The sequence below is a fragment of the Leuciscus leuciscus genome (genome assembly GCF_965113295.1).
Source record: "Leuciscus leuciscus genome assembly, chromosome: 20".
Taxonomy (NCBI): domain Eukaryota; kingdom Metazoa; phylum Chordata; class Actinopteri; order Cypriniformes; family Leuciscidae; genus Leuciscus; species Leuciscus leuciscus.
This window is the reverse complement of record NC_138744.1, coordinates 14875171-14896628: the sequence shown is the minus strand read 5'-3', so window position 1 is coordinate 14896628 and position 21458 is coordinate 14875171. Positions and strand designations below refer to the sequence as shown.

Sequence of the window (21458 nt, the reverse complement as noted above, 5' to 3'; positions counted from 1 at the left end):
CAGAATAAAATGTCATTGGTTGTAATGAATTGGCCATTACCTGTTGTCTGTAACACTCTTTGCGGTCATTCTGTGGGCTGCTCAGACAGGATGAAGTTTCTGTGTTGTTCTGACAAGGACAGCCAGTGCCATCATGTTCATTACAGGTGTCTGCATGGGCGTTACACTGACATCTACAAGCAAGCAATAGAAAAGAATGGAAGTCTAACTGGATCAGAAACGTTGTATTTTTTACAAAGTTACTTTTAAAAACCTTAAGATTGAGTCATTCTCTTATCTCTAACATGGTAGACAACTGCCAACTTTTTTTTTAATTCTAGAGTAAGCATGCGCTAACTTTTAATAATAATAATAATAATTCGTTACATTTATATAGCGCTTTTTCTGAGACCTCAAAGCGCTTTACATAGAAGGGGGAATCTCCTCAACCACCACCAATGTGCAGCATCCACTTGGATGATGCGACGGCAGCCATATTGCGCCAGAACGCTCACCACACACCAGCTTACTGGTGGAGAGGAGACAGTGATGAAGCCAATCAGTATATGAGGATGATTAGGAGGCCATGATCGACAGAGGCCAAGGGGCAAATTTGGCCAGGATGCCGGGGTTACACCCCTAGTCTTTTTCGAAGGACATCCTGGGATTTTTAATGACCACAGAGAGTCAGGACCTCGGTTTAACGTCTCATCCGAAGGACGGTGCTCTTTTGGCAGTATAGTGTCCCCGTCACTACACTGGGGTGTTAGGACCCACACAGACCACAGGGTGAGCGCCCCCTGCTGGCCTCACTAACACCTCTTCCAGCAGCAACCTGTTTTTCCCCAGGAGGTCTCCCATCCAGGTACTAACCAGGCTCAGCCCTGCTTAGCTTCAGTGGGCAACCAGTCTTGGGCTACAGGGTGATATGGCTGCTGGCTGTCTTTTGGCAGTCAAATTAAATAATAGCACCTTTCACACAGAGGTTTTACTGGTAAATTACCATTAAGAGATTGTGTGAACAGGACCTTTTCAAAAATACCGGTAAATCAGTTCTGGCAATTTCCCGGTATGAGAAGTTGTAACATTACCAGTAAATTGCTGGTATGATGCTGTGTGTGAACAAAGAATGAAGATTACCGGTATGAGCACATGAGGTCAGAATGTGCTGACGTAAAAAGGTTGCTTTAGGCCAATCATAAAGCTCTGGTGGATGAAGAAAACGCCTCAGTATTTAAAGGTAATTTCCAATGATTGACATCAAGAGTTTACCGGTATTTTAGTACTGATGTGTGAATGGTATCTTACCAGTAAAAAGACTGAATGCCATTGCTTGTGTGAACAGCATATTTGTGTATTTAATGGGGAAATTGTTCTGTAATTTACTGGGATTGCTGTGTGAAAGGGGCTAATGAGTCAAGGGATATGCTTAAAAATCATAAAAGACAATGCTTCCAAGTCAAGAGCATTGCAACAGTTTACTGTAGTTTTACTGCACATTTAAAAAGTCTAAACATCCTTTCAGGTTTTCTATGCATACAACAGCAACAAAAATCTGCATACATTGCACATTATATATAGTGCATTCTACTTTCTCACAAGAATACAAGCATGACAAATATCTAATGAAATATAAGAGAACAATAACAGACAATGCTAATTTTCTGATCCACTCACTTCTCACACTTCCCTTGCAGCAGGAAGTAGCCACTGAAGCAGCTCTCACATTTATCCCCGACACTGTTGTTCTGACAGCTCACACACACAGCATTGTCCTCAGTAGGGCCCTCTGTTGCCCATTGTTCAATCTAAGAAGCATAAGTATACAAAGAAGGACTCAGGCCCTGCAACAAAACTTTATCAACTGCATACAGAGAGAACAGATCTCCTAAACACTGCTTACGCTGTCACGGTCCAGTGGATAGTCTTTGGGATTTTCCACTGCCCTCCGATGCTCGTCTTTGGACAGACATACATCGCTGTTCCCTCTGCAGAACTCGCGACATGGGCGACACATCCCACCTCCCACTGCTGAGCCCACAAACAAGGGCTTACACTTTTCACAGTGCTGACCCTAATAAGAAAAAAAGACTTTTATTCAGCAATGGCAAATTAAATTGATAAAAAGTAACAGTAAAGACATTTAAATTGTTACAAATGATTCTATTAATCAAAGAACCTTTAAAAAAAGCAAAAATATTAAGCAGCACAACTACTTTTAACTGTAAATCAGTGTATTAGAATGATTTCTGAAGGATCATGTGACACTGGAGTAATGACTGCTAAAAACTTAGTTTTGCCATCATAGGAATAAATTATACATATTAAAATATATTCAATTAGAAAATATTTTAAATTGTAATAATATTTCATAATATTACTGCTTTATTGTATTTTTGATGAAATAAATGCAGCACTGATGAAGTGTTCTTTCAACATAAAAACCCCCCCCCAAAAAAAACAACCTTACCAACCCCAAACTTTTGTATGATTATGTAAAACAAAAGGCAATAATTCTTATAAGGATCTATTCATGGCAACAACAAAAAAAACCCACCAACAACAAAAAACCCCTTGAACCTTCTTATTACCTTTGTGTTATTCTTGCACTCTAGACAGGTGTCCAGCTGAGAGATGCTTTTACAGTTACTGTGTTTGTTACAGCGGCACTGAGAGGAGCAGTTTTCCCCGACAAACCCAAAGTGACACTGACAGACTCCTGGAAACACACAGGTCCCATTAACACAGCCTTGAGCGCACACTGGCTCACACTGACCCGACACACTGAGAAAAAGAGAGAGAAAAACATACATTAACTACTCAACCACTGGAAGGTCAATGATACTGTTTGAGAATGAAAGCTGTTGAAAATACCTGCTTAGTACGTAGCCCTGTCTGCATGTGCAGTGGTAGCCTTCAGGCTGATCATGGCAGTCTTGAGTGATATTACAGTGGTGATGTCCATTGGCACACTCGTCCTCCTCTGGGCAGTGCAGGAAGGACCAGCTACTGTTCCACTGTGGGCACAGAGGCTCACTCACGCCTGCAGAGTAGGAAGACAATTAAGTTTTAATCCCATAGAAAAATAGATAAACAAGTGAAATAGGTGAGGTGTAACAGTTCAGAAGTTGTCTAGAGAGGGATGTTGGGTCTAAACATAGTGCAAAAGTCAGTTTCTGGAAGTAAAAGTCACAGTTGCCCCCAATGTTGTGGTTCAGCTCTTAGCTGGTTGGTTTGGTTTGTAGCTTCTAACTCTTAAAAAAAAAAAAACGTTGTTAAAAATCCCAATGGGGAAAATACCAAGGCTGCTGAAAAAGTGGACAACTATTGAACTCTACAGATTTCTCTTGAATACTTGAGTCTTACAGGTCAATCACGGCAATGAGTGCTCCAATACTTTTGTACAATGACAGCAAAACCAGGTCTCTCCCTTTCCATACCCCGGCAGGGATATTTTGATAAACTGAATACAGCAGGCCTCTAAAAGATTTATACCTTATGAATAAATTCAGTGTCATCCATTTTTACGTGATTCAAAAGCTGAATCTGCAGAAAGACATAAAGACATAAAGACATTTACCATTCAGCCCTCCCTGAAGACAGCGTCCTGCCCCATTACCACCACGGGCAGCACACCACCCACACTGTGGCCTGGAAATGCATTGGGAGCACTGAGTAAGCTGGAAGCACTGGGGAGAGCAGGAATCTTCATCCGTGAGCAAACGGCCGCACTGACCCGCCTCACAGCGCAACGGAACAAAGGAGGGACTCATGCACTGGAGAAAAAAGATGACAGATGACAAGGTTGCGGGTCGAATTCCTTGTAGAAAATCATCAAGTTAGAAATAACTTCGCGAAAACATTACCTGCTGCAGTGCCATGCTCCATACACAGCGCTGCCAGCCTCCATCAGAGCCACGGGAGCTTAAACAATGGTTGCAGGTTTTGATTTCATGGCAGGGTTCAGGACAAGGCATTGGTGGAGAGGACTCCACTTGCATGGGAGACACGTTAAGCAAGGCGTAGCTGAAACACGTCCAGTCGTATGTTGGATTTACGCTCAGGATACGTCTGGTCTCTCCTGGACGGTTAAACCAAAAGTAAAAAATATTAAATGGTTAGTTCACCCAAAAGTGAAAATTCCATCAGTAATTACTCACTATCATGTTGTTCCAACCCAGAAAGACTTTCGTTCATCTTCGGAACACAAATTAAGATATTTTTTGATGAAATTGAGAGCTGGCTCACTCCTTCATAGGCTGCTAGGTAATTGCATCTGCCGGCCAGGAAAAGTTAGTAAAGACATCGTTGAAATAGTCCAAGTGACTACAGTGGCTCAACCTTAAGTTTATCAAGCGGCGAGAATACTTTTTGTGAAAAAAAACAAAAAAACGACTTTATTCAACTATTCATTTTCTTCCGTGTGGGCCTCTGATGTGAGTTCACGAGAGCGCCACGGCGCATGCGCGAGAACTGAGAAGATGACGCAGATGGGTCTCGATGTAGTGTATAAAATGGTTCTAAAGTGTGCATTTCCTGGATGTCCGAATCGTGAGAAACCAAAGAGAAAACATAAAAGTGCCTTACCAATGCCGCAAAATGAATGGCTTACCTTTCACACTTTCCCATCAAATGATTGCAAGCACCATCTTCTCAGTTTTCGCGCATGATTCGTGGCGCTCTCGTGAACTCACTCAGAGGCCCACACAAAAAAAATGAATAGTTGAATAAAGTCATTATTTTTGCGGGGTTTTGCGCACAAAAAGTATTCTCGTCGTTTTATAAACTTAAGCCACTTGAGCCACTGTAGTCACTTGGACTATTTTAACGATGTCTTAACTAAGTTTTCTGGGCCGGCAGATGAAATTACCTAGCAGCCTATGAAGGAGTGAGCCAGCTCTCAGATTTCATAAAAAAAAAATCTTAATTTGTGTTCCGAAGATGAACGAAAGTCGTACGGGGTTGGAACAACATGAGGGTGAGTAATTACTGACAGAATTTTAATTTTGGGGCGAACTAACCCTTTAACTACAAGCAGTTTTGCTGATATTTGTATAAAGAGACGTTTAAATCTGGAGTTGCCAAGATAAACTTTGCATTGGCTCATTTGATGGGGGAATGCAAAACTTTTATTTTAGTAATATATATTGGGTTATATAACATAATAATAAAGTTACATAATAATTGTTCCACCCATCTCATATTTTTTCCATCAGCATGTCCCCTTAGGGGCTCCGTAGAATCACTGTTCCTCATTGTGTGGTCACTCTCACCTGTGCGTTTGAACTGGCGTGTCCACATGCATTTCCCAGAAGCTGTGCATTTGGGGCAGTCAGACGCCTCACAGCTGGTCTCAGTGCAGTTACTGGACAGGAAGATCTCTCTCTGGTTTATCCTGCAGTCGTGCTCTGATGTGCAACTTACTAAGCTGCTGATACATGCACCCTCGGGACAGTTTGTGCACCACTTACACTGCAGAGCAGGCTAAAAGATGAAGAGAATTTCATGCCATTTTTCCAATTCTAAGATTGGCTTTAACACTAAATGTTTTGTACTTTTCTTCTTGATCTTTGAAATTGTGACCATATGTACACTACAATTCAAAAGTGTTAGGTCAGTAAGTAATATATGTTTCCTTTAGGCTTTATAAACAAACATCCCATTATGCACAAATACAGTGCCTTGCAAAAGACAGGAATAAATGTGAGCATACAAGACAAAAACCCACCCAAAACCCACTATATGATTTGTTTTTACTGAAATTAAAAGGCCTTGCCAAACCTGTTAATTAGGTACTATTTGGCTATGTAGTGTATTTACTAAATAGCTCGTCTTGAAATACTTTGGCTTGTGATGTGATGATCTTACCTGCATCGGGCTGGAAAATGTTTTAGGGTGGCGGGCCAGACACTCACTGCAAGTCTTAAGTCTGCGACACTGATCAGGAGAACGAGGAGTAGGAAAACAGGTAGACTGACCAATGGTACAACCCAATCTGTGAAAAAGAGAAAGAGAGTTCTGGTACCCACAATCGCCTACTGTAAATTAAGATACTACTAGTTCCTTTAATACCTTTCTGCAGTGTCCGATGAAGCACAGGTGCCTCGGCACCACACACAGCTGCCAGTACTGCTGTTACAGGCCTCAGGAGTAGGCAAAAGGATGCAAGGGTCAGTGGGCAGGGAAAGAGTCAAAAGCCGCCCTAGAGTCACTCCGTTAAAACCTCCAGACAGGAACAGGCGACCACCCCACCCAGTCATCGCCAAGGAAACTGAACGGTTTACAGGTTCTCCCACCGAGGACACTAGAGAAATGGGACAAGAAAAGGCCTTAAAAAACAAAGTGAAACCTTCCCACACCATTTGAACTAGTGCTAACAAGTGTATAATTAATATACTGGATCCAGATACTTGTAACTGTTACCTGGCTGTATCCATGTGTTACAGTTGATCTGATAGAGAGAAACTGTGTTACTGTAATCCTCTTCCCCTGTCCTGCCTCCTACAATTACCATGGTGTCCTTCATTAAGGCCGCAGCATGGAAGAAACGAGAGAGAGGCTGGAGAAAAAAAAAAGAAAAAAAGAGTGTCATCTATCATTTCTAATTGTAATCTACCAACTGCTAATCTAAGTGTAATCTACCAACTGCTTTTACATACATCATTCTGACCTCAATTTGGCTTTATTTTACAGTTACCTTGTTTCCCTGAGAGGGGACCAGTAAGGACCAAGTAAGATTGGGGTAATAAAGACTGTAGAGTTCTCCAGAAGGTTCTACAGCTTCAACATGAAAACGGTAACCACCAAACACGTACACAGCATCAGTCTGTTCATGATACACAGCTGAGTGGCCATAAAGACCTGAAAAGGTGAAGGACAGAAAAATTATTGAATCAATATAAAGCGGTTTCACTTTCACTTTATTCACTACTGGTGTAATAATGGCAAATACTTTTTGCCATCTATGGGCGAATAAACTGAAGATTTTAGGATAGAAATACTGTATGATACCATTTATTAGTATTCTAATATTCATAACAACAACAATTATTAATATTACTAGTATTATTATTATTATTATATTCAGGTGAAAGGAAATCTCTTAAGTGGACCCATTAGAGACATTTGTAAAGATTTAAAAATCGTACTAGTTACGCCAACATTCAACAGTTTGGGGTCGGTAAGAATTATTTTATGTGTCTCACAAAAGGCTGCATTTATTTGATCAAAAATACAGCAAAAACAGTAATACAGTGAAAAATTACTACAATTCAAAATAACTGTTTTTCTATTTTAATATATTTTAAAATGTAATTTATTCCTGTGATGGCAAAGCTGAATTTTCAGCATCATTACTCCAGTTTTCACTGTTACATGATCCTTCAGAAATCAGTCCAATATGCTGATCTGGTGCTTAAGAAACATTTCTCATTATTATTAATGTTGAAAACAGTCATGCTGCTTAATATTTTGTAGACATCATGACACATTTTTTTCAGGATTATTTGATGAATAGAAAGCTGGACAAAATATATTTAAGATAGAAATCCTGACACATTATAAATGTCTTTACTGTCATTTTTGATCAATTTAATGTGTCCTTGCTGAACAGAATTAATATCTTTCAAATAAAATCTCACTGACCCCAAATTGTTGAGCATAGTTATTTATAAAGCCTAAATTAATAAATTTTATTTTAAATTATGTGAATAAATGTTTTCCTCTTAATGTGTATGGGTATTAAGCTTACACTCTCAGTGAACTAAACAGGCAACTAAATTGTTAAGTGTATTTATTTATGACAAACAGTTAAAATTTCTCAATTATGCCAGGTACAGAAAAAGTATAGTGCTCTATCTCTACCTGTAGGGGGTGTGCCAGTATGTGGAGCTATAGTCCAGTTCCCAGACTGAGGGCTGAACTCCAGCAAATGATGGTTAAAGCCATTCTCTGGCGAGTAACCACCAATCAGCAGCACAGATGAGCCTCTTCGCACGGTTAGAGTGTGTCCAGCCACAGGGGGCAGCATTGAGCTCTAAACACAGAAGTCAGAGTCAGTTCGCACTTTTAACACAACTGAAGAGAACCCTCTGAGCACTATAAGCATATTCAACATGCAATACCTTATACTGCTTCCACACCAGACTGCTGAGGTTCAGACACCATGTGTCATTGGCAACACCCTTCTTTGTGACCCCACCAACCACCAACATCAAACTCTGAGTGGCTGTCTGGGAGCCAGAAAATAGGTCATGATTATACACCAGAGCAGAGGCGTGATGGTAGCGGGGCAGGGGCTCTGAACTTTCCTCCACTGAACTGGTCAACATCTGAGTCCAGCGACGATCAGACACAGAGTACCTGGACCAATATATATAAACATTTATTATCAAATTTTTTATACAAATTATCATCAGTTATCAAGTAAAATGCACAAGATTATACCTGTAAACATTTCCTAGAACACCCTCGGAGAGTGAGAGGCCTCCATACATCCAAAGAGTGCCCTGTGACCCAGACACCAAGGAGTGGCCCATCCTCTGGAGGAACCTGTGTGCCTTATTCTGTGGGAGGAAAATAAACAGACCAACATTCAGAGAGATTGTAAGAACAGAATCTCTTTTCTATAGGCTTGAAGGAAAGAGTTAATCTAACCGCAGAGAGCTGAGTATCGAGCAATGTTTCCCAAACCAGACTGTCTGGATCTGAGATAGAAGAACAGTCTGATCCAGTCCAGCCTTCTGTACACACACACAGGCCAAGGGTCTGTAAAAGTATATGCAAACATGTAAGTTGAGAACTGTGGGACATGTCTTAAATGCACTTTAGTACACATCTTAAGTTATTGAGCATCAAAATTGGCCACAGTAGGAGTGTTACACACCATGTTGCAGGTGCCTCTGTTTTCCTCTGCCCCACAATTCCCTGGGCAGACAGGGCGGTCACATTGTGGACCCCCAAAACCATGGGGACACTCACAAAGGCTGTTTACGCACTGAGCTCCTGCTTGGCACTCAGCTGTACCCTCTCCAGAACTTCCATTTCCACATCGCTTCACCCAGAACGAGGCATTAAAACCCTGAGCACGTCCTGAGGTGACATTTGCCTCAAAATACACAGATACCACCCCTGGAGGAAAAGAAATTAAGTAAGTTATCATGACAATATATAAAACTACATGACTGTTCAAAGGTTTGGGGTCAGTAAGAAATCTTTTTTTAAGAAATAGATCATTTTATTCAGCAAGGCCGCAACATTAAAAACATTTATGATGTTACAAAATTTTGGCTACAAATAAAAGCTGTTCTTTTGAAACAGAATCTTCTTATCCATCAAAGAATCCTAAAAAATAATGCATCACAAATGTACACAAAAATAAAAAGCACAACTGTTTTCAACATTGATAATAATAAGAAATTTTTCTTGAGCACCAAATCAGCATTAGAATGATTTCTGAAGCATAATGTGACACTGAAGACTTGAGTAATGGCTGCTAAAAAAATTCAGCTTTGCCATCACAGGAAAAAAAAATATTAGTGTAAAATTATTATATTATTGTTTCATTAGTGTATTTCACTATGACTTAACTTCTACACAATTCTAACACAATTATTCGGTCCTTATTTTTGTCATTCACCTGATGTAGCCTCAACAGTAATTGGCTCCATTCTTGTTGTGCCACAGAATGCTCCAATGAGGTTGCGGTCGGAGTGCACAACACCGTTGCTGAGGAATCGTGGCAACCCATCAAATACATAAACATAGGAGTTCTGTCGGATAAATAAATGCAAACATTTCCGGCCACAGTATTAGCTGGTAACTATATTTACATGCCACAAATGCTGTTTTGACAGTAATGAATGCAGACTATTGATGTGGAATAATCTACTCACTGTGCATTGGGTGTGTGAATCTGGGTGCCAGGTCAGGGCCACAGGTGGGCATGATTGCCCTGGCATGCAGGGAGCCAAATCCTGGGACACAGAGAGGACCCACAGGCAATGAGACAGCCCACCATGGCCACCGACTGCTCCATGCCACCCCAGAGAGGAGGAGAGGGACAGGGGTACAGAAGAGGAGGAGGAAAGCAGAACAGAGCGACCCTGACACTGCCTGAAACAGGTACCGTTGTTCCTGTGAGGAAAATGTGAATTTCAATGTTACATATTGTATCAAATGGAATGGCTGCGGCTCATCTGTAAGGACAGGTGGAGCAGTGCCCCACCAACATATTCATCCAAAACATAAACTTCTATATAAACTGAATCAATAAATTGTAAATGTGTTCAGAATTGTGAAAATAATTTTCTTTCAGATTTTCTAGACTATGTTAAGTTGTAAAGTGAGCAGGATGTATAAAAATTTTACGTATGGCTTCAGCAGGCGTCTATTATGATACTAAAGTGTTGCAGGGGTTGCCTGAGTCCTTTCCAGCTTTTCAGTGCCCCACAATTTTCCAATGTAAATTAGAGTTCTGCTACGGGTTTCGGGTCGGGTCCGGGTTAATGTTCAATGAATAGCCTCGGGTTAGGGTCGAATTCGGGTTTGTAACTAAGAAAAACTATACAGAAATGTTATATAGAAAAACTACTATATATATATATATATATATATATATATATATATATATATATATATAAAATCCTAAATAAAATCTGTTCATCGTAGAAAGTTGTTGTTTCTTAAGAAGACTTGGATTAAACGGCTTGATTCATATGCATTACTTTTACACTCCTTTTAGGTACTTTTTAAAGATTCAAAGTTTTGGTGGAAAATACTTTCAAAAAAGGGAATGGAGAAATTTCTCAAGTTTCATTAAAACTTGTGCCTTTGGAACGACACAAAGGCAAGTAATTGATGACAAGATTTTCATTTTTGGTTGGACTATGACATTAACTTTGAGGTCAAACAAAAATCTGCAGACCCTCTGCTGAAAACTCATGGTTTACGTCACATTTTCATCTACCCTCACATTTGAAGACACCTTTCTCACCTAATCAGTGCTCGTCCTAAGTGTGATTACTCACCTGGGGTCTCCATAATATCCAGGCAGGCAAGACTCACAGTGTGGGCCTTGGGTGTGGTGGGTACAGTAGCACTGGCCGGTCTGGTTATGGCAGAACCCTTGTAGAGCGTCACCATGGCCGTTACACTGACAGGCAATGCAGCCTTCACCCCCTGCCAAAGCAGAACCAAAACTACCAGGCTTGCAGTGCTCGCAGTGTGGCCCTGTTGTCCAATCTGAGGAGGAAAAGAAAAATATAGTAGGCAAGGGCTTAGAACTTGCTAAAAGATGGAGAAATGGATGTTTTAAACTCAGAAGGGTTCTTTACCTTGGCATTGGTCACAGATCCCTGGAGCCGTAATACACGTGCTGTGGAAGTTACATCCACAATCCACATCACACTCCACTCCACTCAGCACCAGAGTGGCCGGGTCCGAGGTCCAACCCAAAGAGCACTCGCACTCAAACCGTGGACTCCCACTGCACCGGCCCTGACGGCACTCGTTATAACATCTGAGAGAGAGCATGAACATTATTACAAATTACAAGGCAGAACTATGAGCTGTAGTTCCCCTACTGTGGAACAAACATGTGCAATACTTCCCTCAGACATTTCATTATAGCACCTTATAACTTTATATATATTTATAATTTATAATCTTTTTTATTTTATTTTTATTTTTTATTTATACCTGTTACTTGTCACTTGTCTTGTCACTTTGTATTGTATGTGTACTGGAAGCTACTGTCACCAAGACAAATTCCTCGTATGCGCAAGCATACTTGGCAATAAAGCTCTTTCTGATTCTGATTCTGATTCTGATAACTAATGGCTCAAGAAAAGAAGCAACACCCCTGTAAACAGTGTAACAGAAAGTCTCACGTCTGGTTGCAGTGGTGCACTCCATCTCCTGTGAAGCCCCTCTCACAGTGACACTCATAGGAGGTTGGAGTGTTGACGCAGGTAGCGGAGGGATGGCAGGTATGCAAGCCCAAGCGACACTCCTCCACATCTGGACAGGATGGATAGGACCAAACAGCATCTCCATCTCCTTCCATACCTTCTAGCAGCTCTAGCTCCAATTCCATCTCCATCTCAAGCTCCATCAGCCGAGGGGGCGATAAAGTTTGAGGCTCAGGGCTGATGGAAGATAAAATCAAATAATTATCACAAGACATTTGCTCATCCACTAAGGTATAAAGTGTTTTAATCTCACCTGCTGGCTTTCACCTCAGCTACAGCCATACTGCAGTTAACAGCAGAGGGATCATCCATCCCACCCCAGTCACCTCTCAAACACCTGAGGAAAAACCAGAAGGGCAGGAAGTAATGTAAAGAGGATAAAAGAGAGATTAAGAGAAGTTTTGTATGAGGTTAATTCACTGATATATGCTTCTATCCTACCTGCCGATGGTTGGGTTGTTGTAGTCTCCACACCAGCCGCACTGAAAGGTCTGCAGACACTCTGAACAGGTGGCGAGAGCAGAGCACTGCTTACACTGAGGGACAGAGTGAACACTGGAGAGAGAAGATCAGAGAGAAAGATTTACAGCAAAACCAACGACAAGCTGTGTAGTTCAGTACAGCAAGCACAAGTGAAGAGGGAGAAATTATGAGAGAACTATTACTACTACTGTACTGTAATTTATATTATTTTTCTCATTATTGCTATTATTATCATCATCATTAATATTAACAACAAAAATATATTTATTATTGAATATATTTTATTTTACAGTATAATGATAAATCATTCAATCAAAATTCAAATTAATTAATCTTATTTTAAGAGATTTTTACATTTCTACATTAAGAGTTATAATAATAATAATGTTATTAAATATTATTATTACATTAATAGTTATTGATATAAATCACATTGTTTATATTTATTATTATTATTATTATTATTATTATAATAATAAAGTCGCAGCAGCTTAAAGTCCCAGCAGAAGCTGCAAAATCCTACCTGTCATACCAGTCCCTGCACTCTCCATAGGGGAACTTTGTGAGGTACGCAGCAAAGTAGAAACAGGTCTGAGCAGATTCACACCATGCACACTGACTGGAATTAGACAAACATTCTCCACACGTCAACCTCCTGTAAAAGAGAGAGAGACAGAGAGATAGAGAGAGAGAGAGGATAGAATATGAAAAGAGAACCAAGGTCGATATCTTTTTGAGCTCCTTCAGTCTCATCAGATATTAAATTCACCAAACAAATAATTCATAGACAAGTTTATCACTTCAAACTTACTGGTTGCAAACTTTAGGACACCCTCCTGGTTCCCGGATAGACCCCTCTAATCTCCCACGGCGACTGCACAGATAATCTCCCTTCTTGCTGGAGTTGATCTGCCACTCACAGTAGGGGTCCTACAAACATTCAGACATGAGACTGAACTCCGCTGCAGTCTAACAGAAAACTGAAGTTGGTAAACAGACTGCATGCTGCTCTGGATCAAAACACTTGTGGCAGTCTCTCAGACACGTTGATGTAGATGCAGTACCTGAGTGCAGGAGGCACAGTCTCTATACTCCTCGCATAGTGTGCAATGCTGAGGGTTGAGCAGTAGGTGGCGCTCCTCTCCCTGGGGGTCAATGCAAGGCTGCTGACTGATGTCAGAGCGCAGAAAACACAGGTTCATGGTGGGACACCAGCCACAAGACTGATCAGACAGGCAGGCCGAGCATGAGCGGTACTCTGAACATGAATTGGAACGGAAGGGTTCGAGGAACAGGAAAGAGATCTCCTGGAAAATGTTGGAAATTAAGGACAGAATGTAAAAGTGCAATGAACCGCATTATATGATACTACATAAATATTGAAGCATATTTTAAAAGTTTACTATAGAGTAAATCAGTGGCGGCTGCTGGTCTTTCAAAGAGGGGAAGCTCATTTTCGGCCTACATCATAAAAATTGTCCATTTATTTATACGTAAATTCACCCCTACGACGCTAGCCTAGCCTACTGTATGAATGAATGAACAAACGATATAAAAAATATATATTAAACTCGATGGAGGAAATGTGGGAATTAGGTTAAACTGAAACAAGGAATGTGGTGTATAATTGTGTGAAATGTATGATGAAAATTGGCTAGCAATTTCGTCAAGCAAATACCAAGAAATAGGTTGCAGCAGTTTGTCTTTCGACTGCACTTGCAAAATCCACGATGGGACTGAGCTCGAATAGCTTCAGCGTCAGCTACTTTTTATAGTACAAAATCGCTGTCAATCAAAAGGAAATGCAGTCTTTCGACAGACCCTCCAATCATCACGCAGAAGCCCAGCGTCCAGCCCAGCCCACTCCTCCATTCACCCCCAGAGACGCTGAGCGTCCGTGGGCGGGACATAATCGCAGCATTTATCCGATGACCGTCTAGTTTCGAAGCACTGAAAAAAACTGTTCAAAGGAGCCCCATTGAAGTCAATGGACGCTAGGCTTCGACAGGGAAATCCACTGTGACGCTACGGGAATGTATGAGAAGGAAATCGAGTCAGCCGACCTGCTATTTGTAGCTGATTCTGAACGAACTTGTCTTCGAGATGAACGTGTTCTAACACATTTTTAGTCAATAAAATGTTAACACAATAGTACATATTTGACCATACATTTTTTGACATTATAGGGGAAGCCGAGCTTCCCTTGCAGTTTTAAAGAAATCCCCACTGATATATATGTAAAAATATAATACAAATAATTAAGACAGGTCATAATCACTTTGATCAAAAACAACATTCATTATCCAATAATATTTATCAAATCAAAGGGGATGATAAACTCAAAAAGAGATCAAATCATAATAAAGTTATCGGGATTGAAATCTGAAATCCTATATGCAACATGTATAAGAAACAATATTTTTATATGAACAATTATATATAAACATAAATTTGAATAAACATGAATAAAACATTGAATAAAAATAAAGATTACTACAGTTCTGCGTTTTTCAAACTGTGAAAAGCGTTTCTGCAAACACTTCATTTATCAAGAATAATGAAATGTAACTGGTATTGCAATAGTTGCAGCGCTAAAAAATAAAATGTTAAAAAGTTACATCTGGCATATTTTGCAAGTCTGATATAATATGAGACTTATTTTAAGCTGCTCTGTAAGGTAATATGCACTTACACTGCCTCCAGGTAAAGCTGTACGGTTCCAGGTAAGAGCCATCTCACTAGTCTGTCCCGACGCAGAGTTATTTAGGTAGCCCTCCGCCTGGATCAGGTACCAGTTTCCTCGTGTAAGATTCTGGAACAGACGGGAACCATCCGGCCGGGATAGCATACGGATCTCCTTCTCCTCCTGAGCGGACCACCGTCCCAGCACATCCGTCTGCACGAAAGAGAGGTTTAAAAGCCGCAAGAGACTGTAACCCATGACACGACTTTCTTGTCTAAAAGAGGAAACCTGATTTTGTGATATTCCATACCAGTTGAAGAGAGTTGGGTCCGGCAGCCATTTGAGCAGTGAAGTGGAGCTTCTGAATTCGAGCCCACATTGCAACAGTTTCCTGAGGTGGAGCTGCAGGAGGAGGGGTGCTCCATAAGGGATGAATAAATCCCCGAAACTGCAGAGTTACATCCATCTCTGTAGAGGGATTGAGGATGATGGAGGTACTGCGCAGGATAGATACCTACAAAGAAGCACACATGAGTGTGAGAGAGAAGAGCAGAGGTGGAGGGTGCTCAGAGGAAGAATAACATAAATTTAAGAAAAAACTTGGAAGAAGAAAATATAGAGATAAAATAATAAAAAAAAGTGATCGCACAAGAAGAGTGCATAAACAGAAAAAACAGAGGTGAGAACCATATATGGGTGCAGAGCTAGGGTCATGAGAGCTCAGGATTGAACCTGTCATACCTTGTCAGGCTGTGATTGATTGCGTGGATGCTGGAAGGTGAGCAGGTGCAGTCCCGGGACATAGTTCTCGGTGCGACAGAAGGGGAGGGAGGTGAGGAAACGCGTGCGCTCCCCCCACCAGCCGTACGCCCCAGAGATCTGGTCCACGCGGCATGCACTGCGCTCTGCCAGGGGTCAAAGTGTACAAAATATACACATGATATGCCAAAGGATTACACACACACACAGGTCACTTGACATTAACGTATATTGTGTACATGAGCTTAAAAACCAGTGAAAGGCACAGTATGTTAACACAGCACAACTAAAACTGATCTACAAACACATGGCACTCAGTAACACATTATTTCACAGACTGTAAAAAGTGTCCAGAAATAAAGATTTACTGAGCAGTGTGTGGTCGCATATCTACAATGTTTTAAGTCATGTTATGGTCTGCTCTCTCCTCTCTCTTTACCTGAAACAGGCAAGCAGGACTCATTTTGCACACACCAGCCAAATTCCCCAGAGACTTGTGGTAGAGAGTTTGGCACCCCACTGAACACCAGACATGACTGGCAGTCCGACAAGAAACGAGCCAGGCCCAGACATCCGGTGCTGCCACACTGTGTAAAACGTACAAATTAAATCAGATGAAGCAGTGAGACACACAAGTGAAAATGACTGTCGGCATTAGAAAGGCATGAGTGATCAAAAGCTCATGAGATGAGCTGAATGCAAATGAAAAAAAACTAGAGAAGTATTACCGGGTTGGTGGGCTGGTATTCCCGACAACGACCCTCACACCAACTGCACTCTGGATTCTTTAGGCACAAGCTTTCATCTGGAGCTTCGGCGCATACTGTGTCCTGTTATACAAAAACACAAACACACATGTACTCAAATTCACACATTTATTCAAAAAGGACACATTAAATTGATCAAAAGTGACAGTAAAGACATTTATAATGTTACAAAAGATTTTAGCTACAAATAAATGTAATCATATTCTTTGGAACTTTCTATTGATAAAAGAAAAAAAATTACAATTTCCACAAAAATATTAAGCAGCACAAATGTTTTCAACATTGAGTAATAGTAATAAATGTTACTTGAGTAGCATATAAAAAAAAATTCTGAAGGATCATGTGACACTGAAGATTGGAGTAATGGCAGCTGAAAATTCAGCTTTGCCATCACAGGAATAAATTACATAATTTAAAAAAAAAAACATTTTCAATTGTAATAATAGTTCAAAATATTACTGTTTTACTGTATTTTTTTTTTATCTAAATAAATAAATCTAAGAGATTCTTTAAAAAAAACAAAAAAAAAACTCTTACCAACCTCAAACTTTTGAATGGTAATGTGTGTACACAAACACTTACAGAAAAACAAACCCTAGAAAAAGTGTAATCTAAAGTCTTTACCCTGTCTCCTGGGTCACTGCTTACAAACAGCGGTACTTTATATGCCAAGAGGTCACCACGAGCAACCCCACTGTAACCGCCAGCAACTAGCAGCACGCGTCCCTCCATGACAGCAGCAACATGGGAATATCGGCCTCTCACTGATGCACCTCCTATAGGAGCAAAGAGGAAATAGTGTTAGCATGTCTCCGAAAAAATTATATAAGTTCTCAAAAAAACTTTTTTTAAAGAAGAGCATTTTGACAAAGTTGTTTTCTGTGATAATCAACTGCTAATTGAGCTCAAATAGTTCACCTAAAAATGTATATTCTGTTATCATTTACTCCCCCTCAAGTTGTTTCAAACCTGTACGATTTGCTTTCTTCTGCTGAACACAGAAGAATATATTTTGAAGAATGTGTGTAACCAAACAGTTGACAGCAGCCATTGACTTCCCTAGTATACCACATTCTTAAAAATATCTTCTTTTGTGTTCAGCAGAAGAAGGAAAAACAGTACAACAACTGGAACAACTTGAGGGTGAGTAAATGATCACAGAATTTTCATTTTTGGGTGAACTATCCCTTTAACTTGGAGCATTCCTTTTAATAGATGTACATTCTTCTATAAATTGCCTATTGAAAATAACTTAAGTAAGGAAACAATAAAATGATGTAGTACAATTACAGAGTTACAAGAATCCCAATATCCTAGAGGGCTGAACTGAAGCATCATTATGGAATAATACCTCCTTTCAGAAAAAAAATGTCTCGCAAACAAAATTACAATTGCAAAAATCCTGACAGGCACTAGGAAGGGTAGCAAACCTATGTGAGCTTTCTCTGGTTAAGTTACAACAAAAAAATAAATAAACAGAAAACACTGTTTTATCTGAGGGCAGTTTTATTTCTTATGAATCCATTTTGTTTAAAAGCTGAAGGCCAGTAAATCTGCATCAGACACAAGGGCATTTACACAACAAATGACCTCTCAAGAGTAGGTCATAACAAGCCCCCAGTCAGACTGAAGCATCTTGCACACGAGTCCTTACAGGCTCTCCTGTTATTTTTTGCAAAGAGTCCTCAGGGGGGCATGGATCATCAATCACATGCATCATCATACTTCATCTCCTCTCTAAAAAACGTATCAAACAGACTCTCTCCCTGACCATTAAAAATACACTTACGCTGACTGAGGCTTTCGCCAACAGACACCCACTGATGGCAACCAAGATGATAAAAAAAGATCTCCTCATCGTAGCACTTCTCTTCCATGTAGTGAATATGCACATTCCCTCCTGAGATAAAAACAGAAACAGATCTCCCTTAATTAATTTGATTACCACTCATTTAAACCACAGAAACAATAAGGCTGGGTGTAGCTCTACAACTCATCTCTACTTACCGTACACGACCATGTAGTTGCCGATGACGGTGGCGGTGTGGAATGCTCTCTCCCTTGGGCCACTGGCAGGAAAACGTGAGCGGAAGGAAGTCCAAAATCGTTTCTCAACATGGAAAGCATCAGTTGAGTTCACACGCACACTGAACCTGGTTGAGACAGTAGACTGTAACTTTAAGCATGAAACAAAAGCAACGAAACAATGCACATTGTCAGACTTCAAGTACTAGTTCACAATTTTTCCATTTACTCATGCGATATTCCCCCCTTTTGTTTTCTGAATAGCGATATAAAATAACATTTAATAGAGAACTCCTGTTTTTACAGACTTTTATGAACTTATGAACTACACACATTTCCAGCCAAACTTTTGTGTATGCTTTATGGCCTTTCAATGTGATTTGAACAGCATTGTCCAGCTGTCAGTCAAATTTTTACTTTTCACAATAGACATTGCTTTAAAGCAGTTTACAGAAAATCATGATATTAATGTTTATAATGCCTTAATATCTTCATACCTAAAAGTCACATTTAGCAGAGTTGGGAGAAAATATTTACATTTTGTGATGATATAAGCAATCAAGCAGTTGAGATTTTCTATATAGTATATATCACCCTACGGCCTACGTGAACGTGAGTGTACTGTATGTGGATAAATTTGTATATATTATATGTCCAACTTTATATATAGATCTGTGTGATAACAACTTATGATATAAACAATCACGCAGCCAAGATCTGATATATTTATATTTTTTTATACATATTATATACACACACACACACACACGTTGTCTGTGTGTGTATATAATGTGTGTTACGTGTGTCACGTGTTCAAATGTTGACTACTGTATAAATATGTATGTATGTATGCATGTATGTATCTATATCTATCTATCTATCTATTCATTCCTTAAGAGTAATTAGTGTGTGTGTGTGTGTGTGTGTGTGTGTGTGTGTGTGTGTGTGTGTGTGTGTGTGTGTGTGTGTGTGTGTGTGTGTGTGTGTGTGTGTGTGTGTGTGTGTGTGTGTTATATAATCAGCTTATACTACAAACACAAAAGTGAGCGATACAGTGTTTGGTGTTTTTAGCCCCCAACGGCGCCTTCCAGGCAGCGAGGGGATGGGTAGGTTTAAGGTTGAGGTTAGGGTTAGCTGCCTAGAAAGGAGCCATTGGGGGCTAAGAACACCATCGAGCGTGCGATACAGTGGTAAGCTGGTGTTGTCATACCTAGCAGTGGTAGGTCTGTGCCCCCCGTACACCAGCAGAGTTTTGGAATGGGCATGATAAACCATGCTGTGTCCTGCGGTAGCAGGTGGTTTTCCGCCCGTAGGCTGAACTGCCTCCCACACTCCATCCCACAACCGAAACCGGTACAGTGATGAGGAGAACATGTCCTCCTCTGTCCTCCCTGAAAACACAGGTTGATCAATTATTCTTAAGGATAGGCACAATTTCTCCTAAGTCCAAGTAACAAAAAATATAGATATATACAAAAAATAAGCAGCGAGGATACACAGACAGACATTTGTGGGGACAGATGGCAGGAAAGGAAAAAAGAGATGAAGCATGTATTTTTTGCATGTGTTTTCAACAAAATCACATTAATGCTCATGTTGGTCTTTTTTAGAATCCTCCATTTAAGAATAGGAATATGGTTTACTCACCCCCAAAAATATAGAGATAGTTGTCTACTATCGCTGCAGCGTGATTTGCCAGCCTGGGTGCCCCTGAAGAGTTTGATTGGCCTAGCTGCTGCCATTCATCTTGCTGTGCACGGTACACCCATACATCACTAGCCAATGAGTGGTTGGAAAGCTCACCACCATAGATGACCATGTTGCCTTGCCATTCTACTGCTATGTGGGAATGTCGAGGAGCCTGATACAGAGGTGATATTATTTATGGGATCATTAAAATGAAAATATGTTATTAGAAATACATAAGATAAGAAAATTCTTAAGAGAAGAAGTTTCTTACTGGACTATATGAATGTGACATCTGTTCCCAATTATTGGTCAAAAAGTTGTAAACAAGAAGGTCCCCTAGTGCTCTATTCAGATCAAACCCTGAAATAAAGAAAGAATTTAAATAAATCACAGCTGTACTTTAAAGCAAGGGTTTTCAAATTGAGAGTAAAATAAAATCAAAGTTCATGTTCAAGTTAACGTCCACAAATAAGATATTAAATAAAAAATAAAAAAAATTCACCGAATTTTATAATATTGCTGTTCCATTTTGCTTTTCTACAATTGTGATCAATTTATTCTACTGGAAGATAGTCTGTATATAGTTTGTATATAACATTTTAATGTCTGTATAAAAAAAAGTAAATATTGCTTTAGTAGACTGATAATATAAAATACAGTTAAATAATAATTTAATATATCAAGCTAAATATGTTTCTCATACGTATAAAGTTTTTATACTTGAAGATACATGGCTGCCTTTATTTTGTTGGAGGGGGGTCCTTTGCAAGAAACCTTGGCAAAAAGTTTGAAAAACCCCTGAATCAAATGATTCAAAAACATTTTTTAAATGTGTGAAACCCACATCCCAGATCATGAGAAGTGAGTAATGATCAGTCAGCGATGGGAAACGCTGAATAACTTTCTCACTCCGTCTTACCTCCGAACATGTACATGGCTCCAGCGGAAGCCAGGTAAACTCCAGCAGAGGCTGTGCGAGGGGCTGCTTGAATGTCACCTGAGCTCACCTCCCACCACTGTCCTGCCCCACTGTTGTCACGGAGACCCAGCTGACAGTTCTGTCCCACAAAGCCAGGGTTGCAGATACAATGCTCACCCCTCTGT

At 40.1% G+C, this 21458-nt stretch overlaps 1 protein-coding gene across 1 annotated transcript in view; it reads right to left on the bottom strand.

The window, feature by feature from the left end:
* The window catches only part of megf8 (multiple EGF-like-domains 8), a 29246-nt gene that overhangs the window by 3554 nt on the left and 4234 nt on the right, over window positions 1-21458 (bottom strand). The window contains exons 5-43 of the mRNA XM_082149185.1: window positions 21274-21454; window positions 20626-20714; window positions 20313-20526; window positions 19876-20056; window positions 18648-18793; window positions 18430-18540; window positions 17265-17416; window positions 16602-16703; window positions 16313-16460; window positions 15856-16019; window positions 15425-15628; window positions 15124-15327; window positions 13496-13738; window positions 13243-13361; window positions 12955-13086; window positions 12390-12503; window positions 12202-12285; window positions 11868-12125; window positions 11313-11497; window positions 11007-11220; window positions 9873-10113; window positions 9617-9749; window positions 8864-9108; window positions 8635-8745; window positions 8425-8543; window positions 8103-8340; window positions 7843-8014; window positions 6677-6840; window positions 6403-6538; window positions 6052-6283; window positions 5848-5974; window positions 5253-5463; window positions 3846-4060; window positions 3560-3755; window positions 2854-3022; window positions 2571-2763; window positions 1883-2053; window positions 1657-1787; window positions 41-173 (exon numbers count right to left, since the gene is read on the bottom strand). Coding sequence (XP_082005311.1) covers window positions 41-173; window positions 1657-1787; window positions 1883-2053; window positions 2571-2763; window positions 2854-3022; window positions 3560-3755; window positions 3846-4060; window positions 5253-5463; window positions 5848-5974; window positions 6052-6283; window positions 6403-6538; window positions 6677-6840; window positions 7843-8014; window positions 8103-8340; window positions 8425-8543; window positions 8635-8745; window positions 8864-9108; window positions 9617-9749; window positions 9873-10113; window positions 11007-11220; window positions 11313-11497; window positions 11868-12125; window positions 12202-12285; window positions 12390-12503; window positions 12955-13086; window positions 13243-13361; window positions 13496-13738; window positions 15124-15327; window positions 15425-15628; window positions 15856-16019; window positions 16313-16460; window positions 16602-16703; window positions 17265-17416; window positions 18430-18540; window positions 18648-18793; window positions 19876-20056; window positions 20313-20526; window positions 20626-20714; window positions 21274-21454 — 6582 coding nt within the window. The remainder of the gene's footprint in view (window positions 1-40; window positions 174-1656; window positions 1788-1882; window positions 2054-2570; window positions 2764-2853; window positions 3023-3559; window positions 3756-3845; window positions 4061-5252; window positions 5464-5847; window positions 5975-6051; window positions 6284-6402; window positions 6539-6676; window positions 6841-7842; window positions 8015-8102; window positions 8341-8424; window positions 8544-8634; window positions 8746-8863; window positions 9109-9616; window positions 9750-9872; window positions 10114-11006; window positions 11221-11312; window positions 11498-11867; window positions 12126-12201; window positions 12286-12389; window positions 12504-12954; window positions 13087-13242; window positions 13362-13495; window positions 13739-15123; window positions 15328-15424; window positions 15629-15855; window positions 16020-16312; window positions 16461-16601; window positions 16704-17264; window positions 17417-18429; window positions 18541-18647; window positions 18794-19875; window positions 20057-20312; window positions 20527-20625; window positions 20715-21273; window positions 21455-21458) is intronic.